General features: G+C 38.4%; 1 protein-coding gene across 2 annotated transcripts; it reads right to left on the reverse strand.

Annotated features, from left to right (window-relative positions):
- Positions 1-1,495: 1,495 nt before the first annotated feature.
- On the reverse strand, positions 1,496-18,073 carry LOC128380737 (TNF receptor-associated factor 2-like). 2 transcript variants are annotated; one of them, XM_053340620.1, is made up of 12 exons: positions 17,996-18,050; positions 13,315-13,514; positions 12,381-12,590; positions 12,154-12,232; positions 9,187-9,285; positions 8,844-9,005; positions 8,630-8,704; positions 7,686-7,760; positions 6,459-7,022; positions 5,966-6,143; positions 5,375-5,523; positions 1,496-4,736 (listed from the first exon to the last, which is right to left on the reverse strand). In XM_053340620.1, the coding sequence occupies exons 3-12, from the start codon at positions 12,566-12,568 to the stop codon at positions 4,518-4,520; spliced, it is 1,788 nt and encodes a 595-aa protein (XP_053196595.1). In that variant the 5' UTR covers positions 12,569-12,590; positions 13,315-13,514; positions 17,996-18,050; the 3' UTR covers positions 1,496-4,517. The 2 variants fall into 2 exon arrangements, with proteins under 2 accessions (XP_053196595.1, XP_053196594.1); XM_053340619.1 differs by lacking the exon at positions 13,315-13,514 and having other exon boundaries at positions 17,996-18,073.
- Positions 18,074-18,408: the final 335 nt, after the last annotated feature.

Genomic DNA, 18,408 nt, shown 5'->3' on the forward strand with positions numbered 1-18,408 from the left:
TATGTACAATGCTCAGTGTTGTGTTGAAGGTCAAACTGCCCTGCATGTTCATTTTATTCTTCTTAAGATATCTCAGCTGTTCACTTCCAGTAATGAAAGCTCTGTATTGCATTTGTTGGAAAATGCAAGTAGACTTCATATTTTACTGCCCATAAAAGTACAATCACCCCTCTTTTCTTAGTCTGTATTTTTTTAACATAGTATAATGCTCCACTACACTTAGGCCATTCACCAAGGGACCCATAGTGCCCTCTAGTGAGCAATAATGGAAAGTAACTAAATGCATTCACTCAATTGTTGTACTTCTGGACATTTTTTAGGTACTTCACTTGAGTATTTTCATTTTATGATACTTTCTATTATACTCCACTGCATTTCAGAGGGAGATATTATACTTTTTGCACCATAATATTAATCTGACAGCTGCACAATAATTGAGTTATAATTGTCATTGCATTAAAAAAAAACTCATAATAACCTATTTTCTATTGATTTTTTTGATAATTTAATAGAAATCATGCAGACAACTAAAGACAAACAATGCAACAGATGTAATATACAGAATATATTGCATCCAACAGAAGCTAAGTTGCAGCCTCTGTCCCAGGTTAGGCTATTAAAACCAGGTTCAAACAAATGAATTGAACTGAAGCTTAAAGACTGCATACATGTATATATGCATGTGTCTGTGTGTATATGCATGTATGTATTATTTATGATTGTGTATAATTTAACATGTAGGGTATTTTTGGTATTGTGTGTGTAGTGTTCGCAGCATATGTAAGCATAGATTTAACAAGTGACAAGTTTTGCGTTATTCAGTTTTCACATCTTATAGGATAAAATAAATGACTTTAAGAGGTTTAAATCAGTGGTTTCTAACTGTTTTTGGCTTCTGACTCCTTATAATAAAGCCAAATATGGGTCTCCTGCCTCATTTCAGATGTCTATACGTTTTTAGCAGTTACACCCAACAAAGATTTCCATTGTAAACCCCTCATATGGTTTTATTTAAATAATTGTTTAAGGCTTAATGAGGTCAAATTATCCCCCACAGAAAAAAGCAAAGATCAGAGAACAGTCTAAAAATAAATACAGATTTGCGCAGCAGAAATGAGATGTTATCTTACGACCTCTTGAGGGGGCCTTACTTCAGGTTAAACTGTTGATAAAGTAGTTTAAAATAGCTCAACCTACAACATTAACAATGCTACTTTCACATTACTGCATCATTATTAACAATCTACTAATGTCATATATAAAAATATATCAGTCACAGCATAATGAGTACTTTTGATACAGTAAGTACAGCTTGCTCATACCTTTGCTCTTTTTATAAACTCAGATTTTGAATACAGGACTTGTAATTAAGCATTTTTAGATTGATGTGTTGGTACTTTTACTTAAGTAAAGGATCTGAGTACTTCTTCTTCTGCCCACTGTTAGTGAAAACCTTCAACTAAAATAGAGTTTAACATAACCAACAAGCTGAAACCAACAAACTTTATTACATACTGCAAGTTATTTTAGCATAATACATCAATTATCAACATCAGAATATATATATTTATATATATATAGATATATATATATATGGCTCTGATTTCAAGGTACATAAGTCACTCAACAAAATACCCTGTTTGGACAAACAACTGATACAAAGTGCACAAATAAAGTTGGTTTAAGTCAACTGCATCACATTACAGAACTGCTTATGTGTCAATCAGAAAATAAACCCCAACTGAATTAAAGCTTACATTCAAAAAACCTTGGGAGGATCTGTAATTTAAGGACAGTTTCATGGGACAGTATTAATTATCTCCTCCGGTGCCGACAGAAGTAGTGACCCATGCATCATTTTAAAGTTGCACACATGCACGCACTCACAGACACACACACACACACACACACACACACACGCGCGCGCACACTTATACATACAGAGCACGCAGCAAACTTAAATATAAAACATATTTGGCACCATATTTTAGCATAGAACATAAAATACACCTTGCAATACAACAAAATGTTAGTATATTGGAGGTAATATTTGATTTTGGCACATTACAAGAACACTCAAGGTTTAAAAAGTTCATGTAATTCTAGTTATTACATGCTCAGTCTTCATTGAAAGGTTTTTTTAAGTTAAGAATAGAAACCCACTTACTGTACATAGCTTAAATTTCTCAACATTAAAATGGTCTTCCTAAAAATCCTCCCGCTTTTCACTTATCTCGTCAGTGAGCTTCATAAACAGCTACTGACCAGAGACTCCCATGGTAGTGATATCAAGTAGAGTATGGCAAGGAAAGCACTGTATTTCCTTGGAAAGTTCAAAATTGGTTGCAGTTCTTCAGCCCCATAATGAGTAATGTAAACAAATAAGTCGAGTATGACCTCTGTAAACCCTTAAAATGTCAAAATGTCATCAAAATCTAAACAGACGTAATCATATATTGCACTCTAGAAGGAATCATAAGTCCTTACTGCACAAAAGGGGTTGTCCTGGCCTGTTCAAACCATCTTGACAAACAAAAAGTTGGTATATAGCTATAGAATTAATAAGGTATTCAGTAATACTATGTTTATTATAACATCTTGTGTATATTAACATTGATATATAGATTATTTCAACATTATGATATGAAAGATACATATTTATAAATTGCTATGAATATAGGCCAGTGCTTCTGTTGAACAGAGGCAGAGCCAGATATAACATAATAGCTATTCTATGATTACGTATTTTCATCCAAACAAATACAAATAAATGCTTTCACACGTGGCTCACAGGGGAAACCAATGTGAAACTCCATAGTGAATATGAATTGAAGCCTCCCATGCACAGAGAGGTTTCAATACAGGTCGAGACTGGTTTTCAAACAGGCCAGCGTGAACCTTAAAACCTCAGCATGCATGCTAAGTAAGTAGAACAGCAATCTCTGGTGGACACATAGAAAAATTACAGGAACAGTTGAATCGGATATACTCAGGAGATTGTGTGTTCGATTTGTGGTGCCTCGTCAGAAATCAGTGAGCCGGTATAGCTAAAAACACCAAAAGTTTAAAGGTTTAATCTGGGGCAGCACTGAACATCAATCTGCAATAAATAATGTCAACAAACAGCCTGTGACCTACAACAAAGTACTACAATCTCTTGTTTTCATTTCCTCCTTGTTTCAGCCTCTCAACCTCTCCACACACATTTTACCTCATGTATATTTGCACCAACATATATATTAGAATCACACCAGTATTTCTATCTTAGAGCAGCAGAAACACGTATGCACTGTATATGGACAGAAAACAAGGAACGAACAATTCCCTCATTTCGTGGAATCTGTGTTAACCTCAATCTGTGGTGGGGCACAGTACTATGTGTTGAGATATGAGCTAGTGAGCATATCCTGGGGAAAACTCCAGCGATGTATGTTTGTCAGAGACAAAAACACATGTAAGTTTTATGCCTCAGGCTTGACTGGCAAGCTGCCCTGACTCCTTGGTAACTCCACTGTATCTTCCACAGATGTACCAAACCACCAATCAGAACCACCAACCCCTAATAGGAACAAATACGCAACAGTAACTTTACATGTAGATAGCCTGGTTCCAAAGACATGCAGGCAATGTCCACCATCACGGATGGCTAATTCACTAACAAGTTCAACAACAAACGAGGAACCTTCGTAAAGCTCAATCAAAATAAGGCGCGGTTTTATACTTAAAAACGCCGGCGGCATGCACTTTGCGCAAAAAAGGCAAAAAAATAAAATTAAAAACTAAAATATTGCCTGTAATCTTATTCATAACATAACTCCACGTTTGTCTATGCAAATTCACTCGACACTGGAATTGAGAAGCTCACAATATCCACAATCTGCAAGGAAAAAAGCAAAAACTGCATTAAGCCACGCTCTAACTCTATTATTAAGTCTACTGCCAGCTTTACGGTGACATCAGAATGATCACATTAACTATCTGGTTATCTACAAGCCTGTTCTAACACAGTCCGCATGTGCTGTAACGCCACGATCTTCAAAAAGCAGGAGATAAAAATAGACACTATTCACTCCGACTGTTCACTTCGACATCTCTGCTTCTACTCAACACTGCACTGATCGCGCTGCACCGGTGCTCGCTTCTGTGTCCTTTTAAACTGAAAACTTTATGTGCAGAACTGAAGTGACTTTTTTGTTTTAAAAAAATCACCGTGAGAGTGGTGCTGTGATGTTAAAAAGAAAATCCTGAAAGTTGTGCACCCTTAAATGTACAGCGATGGTTGACGGTGGTTCTCGCTTATAGAGACCACCCGTTATGACAATGCCAGCGCCGTCTGGACTGAGCAAACTGCAGCCACATGCAGCATACAGTTGCAAGCATGTTTGTCTCCCTAAAGCTGCAGGGGACAGTAAGATGCCTGATCAGAGCCCTAAAGGGACCACAATTGAGCCAAGAATGAAGCCGTAATGGTCAAAGAGCTGCCTGGTTGCCAAACTGTACCGCCCTGTGGAAACCATCTAGAGGCCGGTGAGGTCCACGATCGCCTTGATGAAGATGGTGTCGTCACGGATGTAAGAGTTCTTGGCGTCGAGCTTGGAGAGCGGGCAGAAGAGAGGACAGCCGCTAGCGATGTTCATCTCGCTCACGGGTCTCTGGAAGGAGGAGGAAGTGACATCGGGACGAAAGGCGTCGATGATGTGCTCCCTGTTGCTCTGGTCCAGCAGCATCAGAGTCACCTGAGAGAGAGAAAACAGCATTATCCACTGTTTGGGGACATTTTGGGGGGATATTTGGTAAGCCACAATTTAGTACATCTAGTAAATCTGTTATAATTTCTTAAAGCTCTTCAAATATCTTGTTTTCAATCAACAGCCTAAAGATATTCAGTTTACCATCAGAGAAAAGCTGCAACCAACAAATGTGGGGGTTTTTTTTGCTTATATAAAAAGGAAAAATGATTATTCAGTATTCAACAAACTCTAGATTTTTGGACAATCATTTAAACCCCTTGTTAAGATGAATTCGGTAGTACTACTTAACAAGTATTTCTGGCTGTTTCAATCATAACACACTGGATATGACCATTTAAAAGTCTGGAAAATACTATATTCTAGCAGGAGGCCACAGCTGGAATCAGAAAGGTAAAATCATGAGAAATAACAGGCATCTGGTCATATGGTTCTGAACAGTAAAAATACTGGAAGACTAACTTTACAAAGCAACTTTAATTTGCTGCCTTAAAATATATATATTGCATGTAAACCAAATACGCAATTTTCAGCCGTGACACATTCTTCCATGTCCTTACTGTCCTTTAGTAAAGTACAACAAGACATCCTTAGTTAATGTCCTCTATTGCCTGTGTGACTTTTACCTTCTGGTTGAAGGGCCATTTGAGTAGAGCGTCACTTAGTCCCCTCATCACCACAAAGAACAAGGACAAGTGGCTGCCACGCCCCGTCCCATCTCCATTCAGATAGATCCGCAGACACATCTTGTAGCCGTACTTACTCGTGTAGAAAGCTGAAAGAGAAATTCAGCTTTAGTCATCTGCAGATAACGAGGCATCTGCAAGACAAGTAGTTTCTAGTAACCATGATCTGACCTGACAACTGAGTAGGGCTTGCTTAAAATACAATTTAAGGTTGGGTAGGGCCCTAATGCATGGCCTCAGGTCTTGAGTTTGTGTGTTAATATGTCTAATACGTGAGGTGATCTGAGGACATGGGGCGTCATAATCATTGCAAGAGAAAAATGGAGAGTGTGACCTATGAAAAATGTGAAAATTGATGGTTGCTTGCTTTCTTTTTGGATTGGATCTCTTTATTTTTTGAATAATTATTTATACAGGTGTGAGTCTGGCAGGATTCCTACAGGTCTGTCTACGATTTGGTCCAAAATGTTTGACTTACGAGCATATGGGACACTCTGTTCTGCAATAATAGATGATGTGCAGAAAAGTCACCTGGTGAGAACATGGCAGGGGCTCGACCTGCGATGGCATCCTGTCTCTTTTTAGCAAAGTCAGAAATCCTCCAGACAAAGACGCCGTCGAAGGTTGTGGCAGACATTTCTCTCAGCCGGCCCTCCATCTCAGCAACTGTCAGGTCCTTTAGCCCCACCGTCCTCTCCAGCTGTCGCACCTAGAAAACAAACATACACTGACCTTCACAAGATCACAAACTCTTTTCAGTTACAGTTCACTTCGAGTACTTACTCCTGTACTGTGTGTGAGAAAAATGGCTGTAAAGAGTTTGTAGTTCTTCAAGCTTCAGTTCACCATAAACAAGAGAAACTACACACATTTTACAGCCACCTTTTAAGTCTAAAGGAGGTGAGAATTTGCTACTCAAGAACAGATTTGGGTGAGAATATTATCTGAAATGATGATATTTGCATGCTAATCCAGCTCAGTTCAACTCCACTTTAACAGCTGCAGACTTCATCCATTTAACTACCTTATTACTCAGAGCCTCGATCTTATCCTGGTCCAGTTTGTGCTGACGGTTACTGGCCTCCATGGTGGTGGCAAACCTCTCCACCTCTCTGTTCAGGACACACACCACATTTTCAAACGTGCCGGCTTTAACTTCAAGTTCTGTGCACCTGCGGCCCAACTCGGCCACCTTCGTCTTCTCGCTGTGGAGCTGGAGCTCCAACGCCGCACCCACTGAGCTGGGCAGAGGTGTAAAGGAGGTAGAAACGGTGAGAGTGGGAGCCAGAGTGGGAGGTGGTGGGAGAGGAGCTGATGTGGTAGGACCAGGGGGACCGGAGCTGGAAGATGAGGAGGCGGCCGCTCCCTGCACGGGAGGCCCAGAGGAGGTGGTGCTGAGCTGGGAGACTCTGGCCTCGAGCTCTCGGAGGGACTGCTGGAGCTCCACCAGTTTGTGCCCAGCTAGTTCCAGTCCCTGGGGCTGCAGGCCCTCCATGCTCACTTTCATGCCCATGATGTAGTGCAGCAGCAGGTTGAGGTGCTCGTAGGCAAAGGCGCGCTCGTGGTCATGAATCTTTTCCTTCTCCACCTACAAAAAGGAATCCAAAAAGTGACACAGACAAGAATACATGCCTGCACTCTGATCAGCTGTATAAGGGACTATAAGGAAATTATTGGGGTGGGGAGGGGGGGAGTTGAAACCAGCTTTATTAATTTTTTCAAATCATATTTTCTTTGGTTTCTTAGGTTATATAATCATAATACTCACAAATCACAATACCCTTCCTCTCAATATCTCAAAATAATAAATTATGGAAAACTTGACAAAACTCAGAGTGCTATTTTTTAATAAAGAGCTTTTTTAAAGTAGTTTTCTGGCAACAGAATGAGTGAAACACAGACTCTAGCTCCACTTCCTGATTCCACTTAATAAATGTATATATGGATTAGTTCAGATGATGATTTAGCCTGATATGTTTGAGATCAGATATCTGACTATCCAACAGCTTGATCACATGATGCATGAGTCACAATGTTGGGTGTGTTTGAGACGCTTCTTTCACACAGTTTCCATAGAGTGCAGTATTACATATCAAATTTTCTTTTTTAAAATTAATCTTTAAAAGGAATAATTAATCTGGGACTCCAAATTCAGTCTACCCTCTACACCACTAATAACTTCCATACAGTCCCTAATATGAATGTTTAAGTGGATATATAAAATAAATGAGAATACAATCAGGCTACTTACAGACATATCACATCCCACGACATGAAACCGACACGGAGTTCTGAATTTGCTGCAGAATTTAATATGGTCCACATACTAGAAAAGAAAACAAAAAAAAAGCAATTAAACATATTTTTCTGAACAATTAATAAATTAGCAAAGTTAGCACAGGAGCTACTAGCCATTATTTGCGCTTTTCATGTTTCATCATTACATTCAACACACAACATCAGTTTTTCAGAAAGAATATAAACCTGGAGATCTTTCAAAAACTCAGACATTTATTTAACTCTGAAGCTATTTCCATAATCCTCAAAGACTCCAGCAACCATCCAGATAAATATATTCTACCTGATACATTATACAACTCATTTTGAACTCCATTTTTCCAAGTTTTGCAACTATTCCTAATCCAAGGTTTGACTTTTTATGATGTGAACAGTTTTTTATTATTTTATGTTTTCATTCAAAATGAAAAGATATCACTTTACATGTTTGTCCTTGTGTCTTACAAAAGGAGTGAGAACATACAGTAAGCAGTTTCTACCTGGATAGAAAACAGAGTCACAACTACTTTTACCACCAAGATGATTCGGAAAGTATTCTGTGAGTATGTTCTGTTATTTACATATTGCTTGTTAAACAGCCTGTTTCAGACGGAGGCTGAACTGAAGGGGCTTCATAAAGGGCCAGTTTAGGATAAATATGTTTTTCTTTATTGTAAATGATGCAAAGATATTCCAGTAAAGCCCCAGAATATAAATATAAAGCTATAAATGAGCACAATTTGCCCCCTTTTAACAACATTCTGGGTTTTCAAGGATTTCCAGGTACAAACTGAGGATTAGCTGCATAACAATACATGAGAGGCACAAACTTGAGATAAGTATCTACAGCTAGTAATGATTATGATCTATTTTACAATATGTGTGTCCTTCTTGTCTGCATGTTGTTTACAAATCTACCTTTTCTCTGGGTATTTTCTTCTTGGCACAGCCTTCACAGATCATCGGGTACTTGGGACAGATCTCATCATGTGCCTGAAAGAAAGAAAGACAAAAAAAAAAGAAAAAGAAAAAGAGACAGTGCTTCTTTTAATGACATACAAACAGCTGCTGTGATCTGCCGCACAGGCCCAGACAAGCCGAGCATCTGAAGTTTTTATAAATAATTTCTAACCTTGATATTTTTGAAGTGAAATGGCTCCTTGCAGTACTTGCAGTTGAGTGTACGCTCAGGGCACTCGCGCTCATTATGGCGCTCCTGTTCATTGAAGCGAATTCGTTCTTTACAGGAGGGGCAGGGGATGATCATGAACTCGCACTTCCCCTCGTGGTTCAGCTAGTGAAAAAAAAGTAAAGCTTAAGATGATGCCTGTGCAGAATTGACTTTAACTGTTTAAACACATGCACGGAAAAGGTTGAGCTCAGCTAGCAATTTGTAGAAAAAATGTGAGCATGGATATCAGGAAATACTGCCTCTTTTATTTTGAAATTTGTACAAACATGTAAAAGAAATTCACCTCATACTCTTTAATGCTGCCTTTCCAAGTGCAACTTTCATTGATACAAACAGCTGAGAGGTTTTCAACTTCCCTTCGAACTGCATTGTCAGGAAAAGCCTGAAAAAACAAAGAGAAAACAAAGGGATTTGCTGTCTCATTGTGTCTGTGCAGTGTTGCTCCAGCTGTCCTTTTCCATCACAGAATATCTACGTGAGGGAAAAAGATGTGAATTCAGCGGTGCCAGATCGACAAACATTTCTTTTTGTTTGTTTATTTTGCTTCTTCTCCTTTTTGCCGGGGTTGTATGATGATCAGAATTTCTGTCTACATGATGCTTGAGAGGAGAAATAAAAACTCTGCCACATCATGATTCTTTCAGATCTCACTGTACTGTACTTATCTGTCCACAAATGAAGCGTGAGGCTGTGTTTTACACTTCTGGTCTGAACAAGCCCTCGAAGACTAAACAAGAGCAGCAGGTCTGTTAAGGTTGTGTTGTAGAGAGATCATTGAGAGAAATTAAATTCTTGTCCAGTTTGCACATGTTTATCGAGAACATCGTGAGGTTTTAACATACCTGCCTAGCTTAAAATCTGTGAGTGTAATGGCTCCTCAGATGGAAAAAAGGTACATTTATTTTCTATTTTAGTCCTTTTTAGTGTCTGTGGCTCCTCAGTACCTGCAAATATTTGCTCTAAAGCTTCTTAAATATGACCATAAGCTGCTTTTACATCATATATGACATTAAATTAAATATCTTAACATTTGAGACTGTTAGTCAGAGAAAACATGCAAGTGAAGACAGTATTGTGGCCTCCGAATACCATTTTTTCACCTTGTGTGTGTTTCATAGACTGAACAATGAATAAATGAATGAATTGATAATGAAAATGAGTCCTAACAGAGATCTAAAGGAGTTTTGGATAAACTGTACATTGTGTTGAGATTGCTTAAAATGTCTCTACTTGAGGCTACTTATGATTTTAAAGATCAAATCTATGTTATATCTGAAGTTGAAGAATTTGGCTGATGATCTTTTACATGCTTGTTATTGTCAACAAATCTCAAAAACCAAAGTACCAAGCTAAAGCAACAATCAACTGATCTACTTACAAGTACTGTGCATGGCAACAAATCTCAACAAAGCCTGATATATCTTATTCCTTTGTGCTGTAGACTTCCACTGTTGTTCAAAAACGATTAAAAACAAGTCAATGAGCTGCACCGCTGCACTGTATGTCATCTTCCTTCACCCCGAAAATTATGTTTATAGTAGTTTGTTTAGAAATGGCTCCGAAGACTAATAACAGTGATCACATTTTCAGTCTCTGGAGAGCAGTTCAGTGTAAGGCAGATGCTACTGAGCATGTGCAGGAATGTGATGCAGTTTATAAAGCTTCACTAGCTTGTTGTGCTACATATCACAACTTCATGACTTTGCACAACATTGAAGAATTTCTCCAAGAACTTCAGCACAAAGTCAAAAGGTTGTGATATGTTGCGCAACAAGCTAACAAAGCTCTGTAAATGAATGAAATGTCATCGTAGTTTGTTTAGAAATGGCTCCAAAGACTAATAACATCACATTTTAAGTCTCTGGAGAGCAGTTCAGTGTAAGACAGATGCTACTGAGCATGTGCAGGAATGTGATGCAGTTTAGAGAGCTTCACTAGCTTGTTGTGCTACATATCACAACTTCTTGACTTTGCACAACATTGAAGAACTTCTCCAAGAACTTCAGCACAAAGTCAAAAGGTTGTGATATGTTGCACAACAAGCTAACAAAGCTCTGTAAATGAATGAAACGTCATCGCTGTTGTTCGTTTGTGGAGCCGTCTCTTAACCAACTAACGTGACTGTAATCTATGTGGTGAAGAAACATGTTACCCAGTGCAGCGGTGTGGCTCACTGATGTGTTTTTAATGTGTTTTTGGACAACAATGGAGTCCAAAAACAAGTCTGCAGAGTCTACGGCACAGACGAATAAGACATATCAGGCTTTGGATACAAGTATCACTGCCAGCCGAACAGTGTCAGTTAAGTTTTAAGTTTAAGTCTGTGTACATACATGCAACACTTTTCATGCACAGACAACTCTCAGCACCAGTGGGACTGAGGTTATATCTGGATTTACAGGTCATGTAAGTTTGGCGTCAAAATGAAAGTGAAGCAAGTTAAAACACGTTTTCACTGCTGCTGTAAAAAATGAACAGTCATGTTTGCATTTACGCACTGAAGACATTTTTAACTACTAAGTGTAGTTGTTGTCTTTGCATGTGCTTCTTTATTAATGTCATTAATGTCTGTGTTGCAGCATTTTGGTGATCAAGAGAATATCTATAACCATCAGAGAGCATCAGTAGAAAGTTATAACATCACTGAGCAGCTTAAAAACAACAGCAGGTCTGAGAAATATATGTACTTCATTTTAAAAACAGCAAATGATTAATTTGTTTTAACTGTTTTTAATTTTTTCGTATTGTTTTATCTTTTTTTTTGCTTTTAAATTCCTTGTGTCACTAAAACGCACTTTGTACATCTGTTTTTGAAAGGTGCAACATAAATAAAGTTATTATTATTACTCAAATGCATCATTCTAACTAGTGTTAGAGTCCATGTTTAAGCAAAAATGCCAAACATTTCCTACTTCTGTCTTTTTAATTGCGAGATCTGCTACTTTACTTTTCTACGTAAGAGAGTAGAGTGTTGGTCAGACAAAATAAGTCATTTTAAGACATCTCATTGGGCTCTGGGAAACTTTTTCACCATTTTATAATATTTAATAGAACCATAGCCTGGATGAATTAATCAAGAACATAATCAATAGTGTAAATAATCATATTTTGCAGCTATATTTCAAAGTGTTTTGATGGAAAAGCTACTAAATCTGTCATGATACAAATAATATGGATTCACAAGTGCTGAAAAAGTTACATTTTTTTCTTTTCTTGTTCTTTATAGTGGATAAAAAACATTTATACTCACACATCCTTGTTTCAAAATCGACGTGGGGTCCTCAAAAATATCCTCTTTAATGCAAGCGTTGCATTTCTGGGGTCCATTACTGCAAAGCAACAATAATACACACTGATATACAGCAAATCTAAAACATGCATCCATCAGACACCCCCCCCCACACACACACACACACACACACAGGCAGACTCTCCCATTGTTAATCAGCCAAAGTAACGCCTTCTTTACTTTCTCACCTCACAGTCCTGTTGAAGCAGTAGGAACAGAAGCGATGTCCACACTGGGCTTGAAACGGTCGTCTCAGTATATTGTGACAGCAGTTGCACAGGTGTTTGTCCTCCAGCTTATTGCCCAGGATCTTCTTGGGGAAGCCGGGTTTATTGCTCTCCATGGACGAGGGAGGGGACGGTTCCTGTGTGGCCATGGTGTCTGTTCACACGTCACACCTGGAAGGGAAGAAAAGAAAAAGAAAGAGAAAGCAAAAAGAAACCTTTTACTAAATCTGAAGACAAAAGAAATCCTGTAGTTTAAAAAGAAGCACAGAGTGATAAATTAGCTGAATATTTCAACTGTCAGCCATCAAACATGACTGTGTAAAATCTTATCCTGCTTTAATCAACACCAGTAATGGTTCCTCTCTCTCTTTCTTTCTTTCTCTCTCTCTCTCTCTCTCTCTCTCTCTCTCTCTCTCTCACTGGTGGAGCATCACAGGCCAGCTGAAAGGCCCACACCCTTTGTTTACATTTCCACTCTGCATTCATGGCTCCTTGTAGTTGACTTGGCACAAACTGGTGATCACCGGCTGCCTCTTTCTCTCTTTCTCTCTTCCTCTCTTTCTCTCTCTCCCTCTCTCTCTCTCTCTCTCTTCTACCACACTGCTCAGCCTACCCAGTAACGCTGCTGACAAATCGCACATCCATTGTCTCTCTCCTCTCCTTCCTTTTTTCCCCCTTCCTTGTCGCTGTTGCTAAGCTATCAGCATCCTTTTAGTCAGAAGTGGTACCCAGCACGCCGCCACGCCCCTTTGAGATGTGAAGCTTTGAGACTGGCTGCAAGAGACCATTTACTGGTGCTGGAGGAGAAGGAAGAAAGAAAGAAAAAAAAAAAAGCCTTTGCAAAAAAAAAAAAAAAAAAAAATGCTGTTGCAATCAGCACAGAGTTTGCACTCACCAGCGTTTTGGGTCTAAACTGTCATCTCTCGCAGAGGCAGTGAAATCACCTGTCCTGGTTGCACCTTGTGCCGATTATTAGATGCGTTTGTGTTTCTGCAGCCGGCTGGTTGTGTTTTCTTCAGCGTTAGCCACATAATATAGATGTGGTCCCCAAAAGCGATGGCTGTTATTGTCCAATATCGCCATTGCACTTTCAGACTGGGTGTTACGTCATGCAGGAGGGGGGAGAGAGAGGGGGGGATGAACAGGGGCTGATAGGCAGGAGAGATGTGGAGGCGTGCGAGCCATTGGTCGAGCTGCAGGAGTAGGCGGACGCATTAATGTGCAAACACACACACGCGCACACACAGAGAGAGAGAGACACACAGAGAGAGACACGCACACACTTACACACACACACACACACACACACACACACACACACACACACACACACACACACACACACACAATCCACATTCATTTAACATGTTTTTATGTATATTAAAAGCTCATTACTTACGTTTGTTTTTAATGCTTCTTTTTTTTTTTTTTTTTTTTTTTATTGCATCTGTGCTTTTATTTTGTGGAGCTGGAGGAAGAATTGGGTTCTTTTTTTTAAAACTGAGAAATCCCCTTTCACATGTTATAAGACGTGTTTTGAACAGTGATTTGTTTCTGCTAGTTCAGTAATCTTGTTAAAATCCTTAAATATCACCTCCAGATGTTTTAAGAGGTGTAAAAATGCTCTACTTTGGATAATAACTAAGTTTGTCCTAATACTTTTGCACAAAACAAGTTTGTTTACCTGCTTAAAATCCTTACAAAGTTTAACAGCTGGACACAAGATGTCTCCTATTTCACTGAAAAGTCCTTTTCTCAGTGTGTGTGCTCTGAAGGTTTCAAATTTCAACATCACACAGTTGAATTATGGACCTCAGTTGGATCCAAACTAGTTATCATGTCACAAATCATGCTCGTACGTTCACGCCTTTAAACTCAGATTTCTGGTGAGCACAGAGAAACGTTCCTCCTTCAGCAGATCAGTGGTGTTAAACTCTGCACCTGTAAGTCATTCTGCACAGTGAAGCTCAAACATCCAACTGAAGCAACAAGAAACAGAGAGGAGGGGAGTTTGAATGTGCAAATATTTTTCATATCAAATGTGTAACTGCTGGAAAAAATGCAATATTTCTCTTCCACTGAAAAGAAAGTTTGCACATCACACTTGTTTAAGTTGCATCCTGTTGGTTCTTATCTTGAGGCCGAAGTCAATCTGGAAATATCTTAAAGTGTCACCGACAGCAGCTAGATGCTCATTAATATAACTTATTTATAGAAATATAGAAATACTAAGTCACCCATTTGTCTCAATGAGTCGTCGCGATCTTAATCATTAAATCTGGGCCCTCTAATAAGTGTGCTGGGGGTCATTTAGGAAATTATTGGTCTGTTAATAAGATCTGAAGACTTTTAGCAGCTTTGATGTTGCCATGGTGACGCTGATTGACAGCTGGTTCACGAGCTGCTTGCACCGAGTCTGATTATTGTTATATTTCACTAAATTTAAAGTTACTTGATAATGACACCTGACCTTTTAGCACAATTTAGCTAAAGTAGCTAACATTAGCTCCAGTGTAGAGTTGCGTTGTGCCCCAGTTAGCCAGTATTAGCTTAGATCTGAGGTAGCAAAGTGTGTTTCCAGAGTGTGAAAGGCGACACCCTGCACTCCTTATTTGGAAGGTCATGGCTCCAAACAGAAAAGATCATCTGCATCTCCGAGCTTCAAATCAACTCTTATGCAAACCAACAGGTGATATCACACCTTGCTACTTCCATCTTTATGTACAGGCAATGCTCCAAACTATCATTTTTGTTGGTACAGAGAAACTTTAAACATTATAAATGTGAAAAAAATGCATCACATTCATCATTGTTCACAGTGAAGCTCAAACATCCAAGTGATGCCGCGATAAGAAAAACACATTTTAGAGTTAAGGGAGACTTTAACCTTTGTGTTTGACCCTGTCTGTTTTGACTGTTCCTTCTCCCCCCCCCCCCTCCTTCTCTCTTTCTTTCCTCCCCCCTACCTTCCTCACTTCCTTCTTTCCTCTGTCCTTCTCCCTCCCTCCCTCCTTCTTTCTTTCCTCTCTTCCTTCCTTCCTTCCTCCCTTCCTTCTTTCCTTTCCTCTCTTCCTTCCTTCATCGTGTCCTTCCTTCCTTCCTTCTCCCTCCTTCTTTCTTTCCTCCCTTCCTTCTTTCCTTTCCTCTCTTCCTTCCTTCCTCCCTCGTGTCCTTCCTTCCCTCCCTCCTCTCTCCTTTCCTTCCTTCCTCTCTTCCTTCCTTCCTTCCTCCCTTCCTTCTTTCCTCCCTCGTTTCCCCCTCCCTCGTTTCCTTCCTTCCTTCCTTCCTCCTTTCATTCCTCCCTCCTCCCTCCTTTGCTTCCTTCCTCCCTCGTTTCTCTCCTCCCCCTTCCTCCCTCCCTGAATATGATACAGTCTGTTACTAAATGATCTACATTCATTACAAATATAAGAAATATGAAACACATGATCTGTTTTAAGTGCAGCTTTTATTTTGGATTAAATTGGATTTTTAGTTTCTCCTGTACTGTACATATTAAAGCCAGTATATAAACTGTATTTCACATATATATTTAAAAGTATATAACTGTGAACTCTTGATAGAAAACTACATAACACAGAAGAGTATGAGTTATTTTTATTCCAGATTGTTTTAAACGCACCACATGTGCTGACATTAGCCACAGAAATCATTTTAACACAAACGCCAAAAAGAATCAAATCAGAGGCTGAAAAAAGAAAAGAAAGACGAGAATGAGTCACAGCAGAGTGGGAGTGAAGAGGAGCGAGAGGCAGAAGAGCCGATAGACGCAGTCAGATGTGGAGATGAGGAGAAGAAAGATCATCGTGTTTATGTTTGGAAGCTGAAGAAAAAAAAAAGGTGAAATACTGAAAGATTAGAAACATCCTGTCTGACATTAAGCAAACAGAGAGAAGAGCACAAACAGCCAAGATCTAAACTCTGATCTGGAGAATAAATACTGCAAAAAATATATATAATAAAACTCTAAATGAATATCTCTGTATAATAGGTTCAACCTAAACTGATGTGTTGTATTTGACTGTATTAATATTAGATAAGTGTAATTAATAAATTGGCGGCTGAGTGTAAAGCATGTTTATATGTTAATTTTGTGATAATAAAATATATATAGACTGCAGATGTGTTTAAAAGAGACCTAAAAACTTATATTTTTACAAAAGCATTTTGCTAAGTATAATTTATATGCTCTTTTTTAATTGTTATTTATTATTTTTATTTTTATTTTTGTATTTTGTATTTTGTATTTTGTATTTTGTATTTTATTTTTATTTTCTGCTCTGTAGCACTTTGAGATTGTTGTGTTGTGCAATACAAATTACATTTATTTATTATTATTATTATTTATTATTATTATTATTATTATTATTATTAAATATCAATCATATACATAGGATAAATTAAATTAAGGTCAATAATTGTTTGTTTTTTGAGTATAAAGTAAGCCAAAAGGTATCAAACTATTAAATGATGTGACAATAACTGTAAATATATGTTGAATAATACCTTAAATTATGAATTATTGGGGAAAATAATGGATTCTGCTAAATGTCATTTATTGATAAAATGGAAAAGATTTAAAGATTAGAAAACTGCTGTCTATGTCCAAACATTATAAACATTATAAACAGGTAGAACAAGATGGAAGTAGTAGCTTGAATCTTTGTATTTCATGTATTTCTTTACTTATTTAATTGTTTTTAATCTATTTAATCTTGTTACTTTTAGTTAATTGTTTTGCTTTTTCTCATTTAATTACCACAGAGGCCAAACAGTGTCTCATTGTACTTGTGTATAATGATTATTAAAGACTATTCATTCATTCATTACAGCATTAATACTATTTAAAACCAAACACTTTAAACCATTCAGATACCACAAAGAGCCGGCAAGCTGAAGACTGAGGAGTCATGTGATATCATGATCCTTGGCAGCGAGTCAATGTGATATCACGATCCTTCTCACTGACTGATTTACATACTTCTCCTAACAGGCAGACGAACAGATAGATAGAAGATTATTCAAATGTCTGTTAAAAGCAAACTGAAACCTGGTTTAAAACAAACCCAGGTGTGGGAGAATGTTATCCTTCCTGTCATCTGTTTTCACTGTTCCTTCAATCCTTCCTTCCTTCCTTCCTTTCCTTCCTTCCTTCCTTCCTTCCTTTCCTTCCTCCCTCCTTTCTTCTTTCTTTCTTTCCTTCCTCCATCACCCTTTCTTCCTTCCTTCCTTCCTTTCCTTCCTCCCTCCCTCCTTCTCTTTCTTTTCTCCCCCCACCTTCCTCCCTTCCTTCTTTCCTCCGTCCATCCTCCCTTCCTTCTTTCCTCTTTTCCTTTCTACCTCCCTCCCCCCTACCTTCCTTCCTTCCTTCTTTCCTCTGTCCTGCCTTCCTTCCTTCCTCCCCTTCCTTCCTTTCTTTCTTTCTTTCTTTTCCTTCCTTCCTCCTTTCCTTCCTTCTTCCTCCCATCCTTCCTTCCTCCCATCTTTCTCCTACTTTGATGATTTGTACATTACATAAAAGGCAATTTTATATATTTGTCTTAGTGGCAACAAATGAATTAATAGAGCCAACTTACAAGTATTAAGTTTGTGTGTGTATCTAAAGCCTGATATATCTTATTGCTCGGTGCCGTAGATCTCCGTTGTTGTCCAAAAAACGAATAAAAACACAATAAATGAGCCTCGTTTTAATATTTGCTTTTCTATTTCTATGTGTGTGATAACCCTTTCAACACTGCCTCATGTCCTCTGTGATCATTACGTAATCATGTTATTCAGCACAGCCGTGTCTTATCTGACGGCAGCGTACGGTCTAACTGTTCTGTCTGCCGTTGTGTTTCATCTGATAACATTGTGTCAGCAACTTTTTATTTGGTTTGCAGATTAATATTATAATACCATGTGTCTCCTTTTTATACTAAGAGACAAGTTTTTAAAAAAATCTGTGTTGATGGAAGGTTATACTTAATCAGAGACAATGAAGAAAAAG

Source organism: Scomber japonicus, chromosome 19, assembly GCF_027409825.1.
Source record: "Scomber japonicus isolate fScoJap1 chromosome 19, fScoJap1.pri, whole genome shotgun sequence".
Classification (NCBI taxonomy): Eukaryota; Metazoa; Chordata; class Actinopteri; order Scombriformes; family Scombridae; genus Scomber; species Scomber japonicus.

Bases quoted from the DNA above. Each gene is read 5' to 3' on its own strand.
- LOC128380737 (XM_053340619.1), bottom strand. From the start codon at position 12,568: ATGGCCACACAGGAACCGTCCCCTCCCTCGTCCATGGAGAGCAATAAA. The intron at 9,286-12,153 runs GTGAGTATAAAT...TTGTTTTTTCAG, and splicing joins CGATTTTGAAACAAGGATGT to GCTTTTCCTGACAATGCAGT. The intron at 7,761-8,629 runs GTAGATTTGTAA...TTTCTTTTCTAG, and splicing joins AGAAAATACCCAGAGAAAAG to TATGTGGACCATATTAAATT.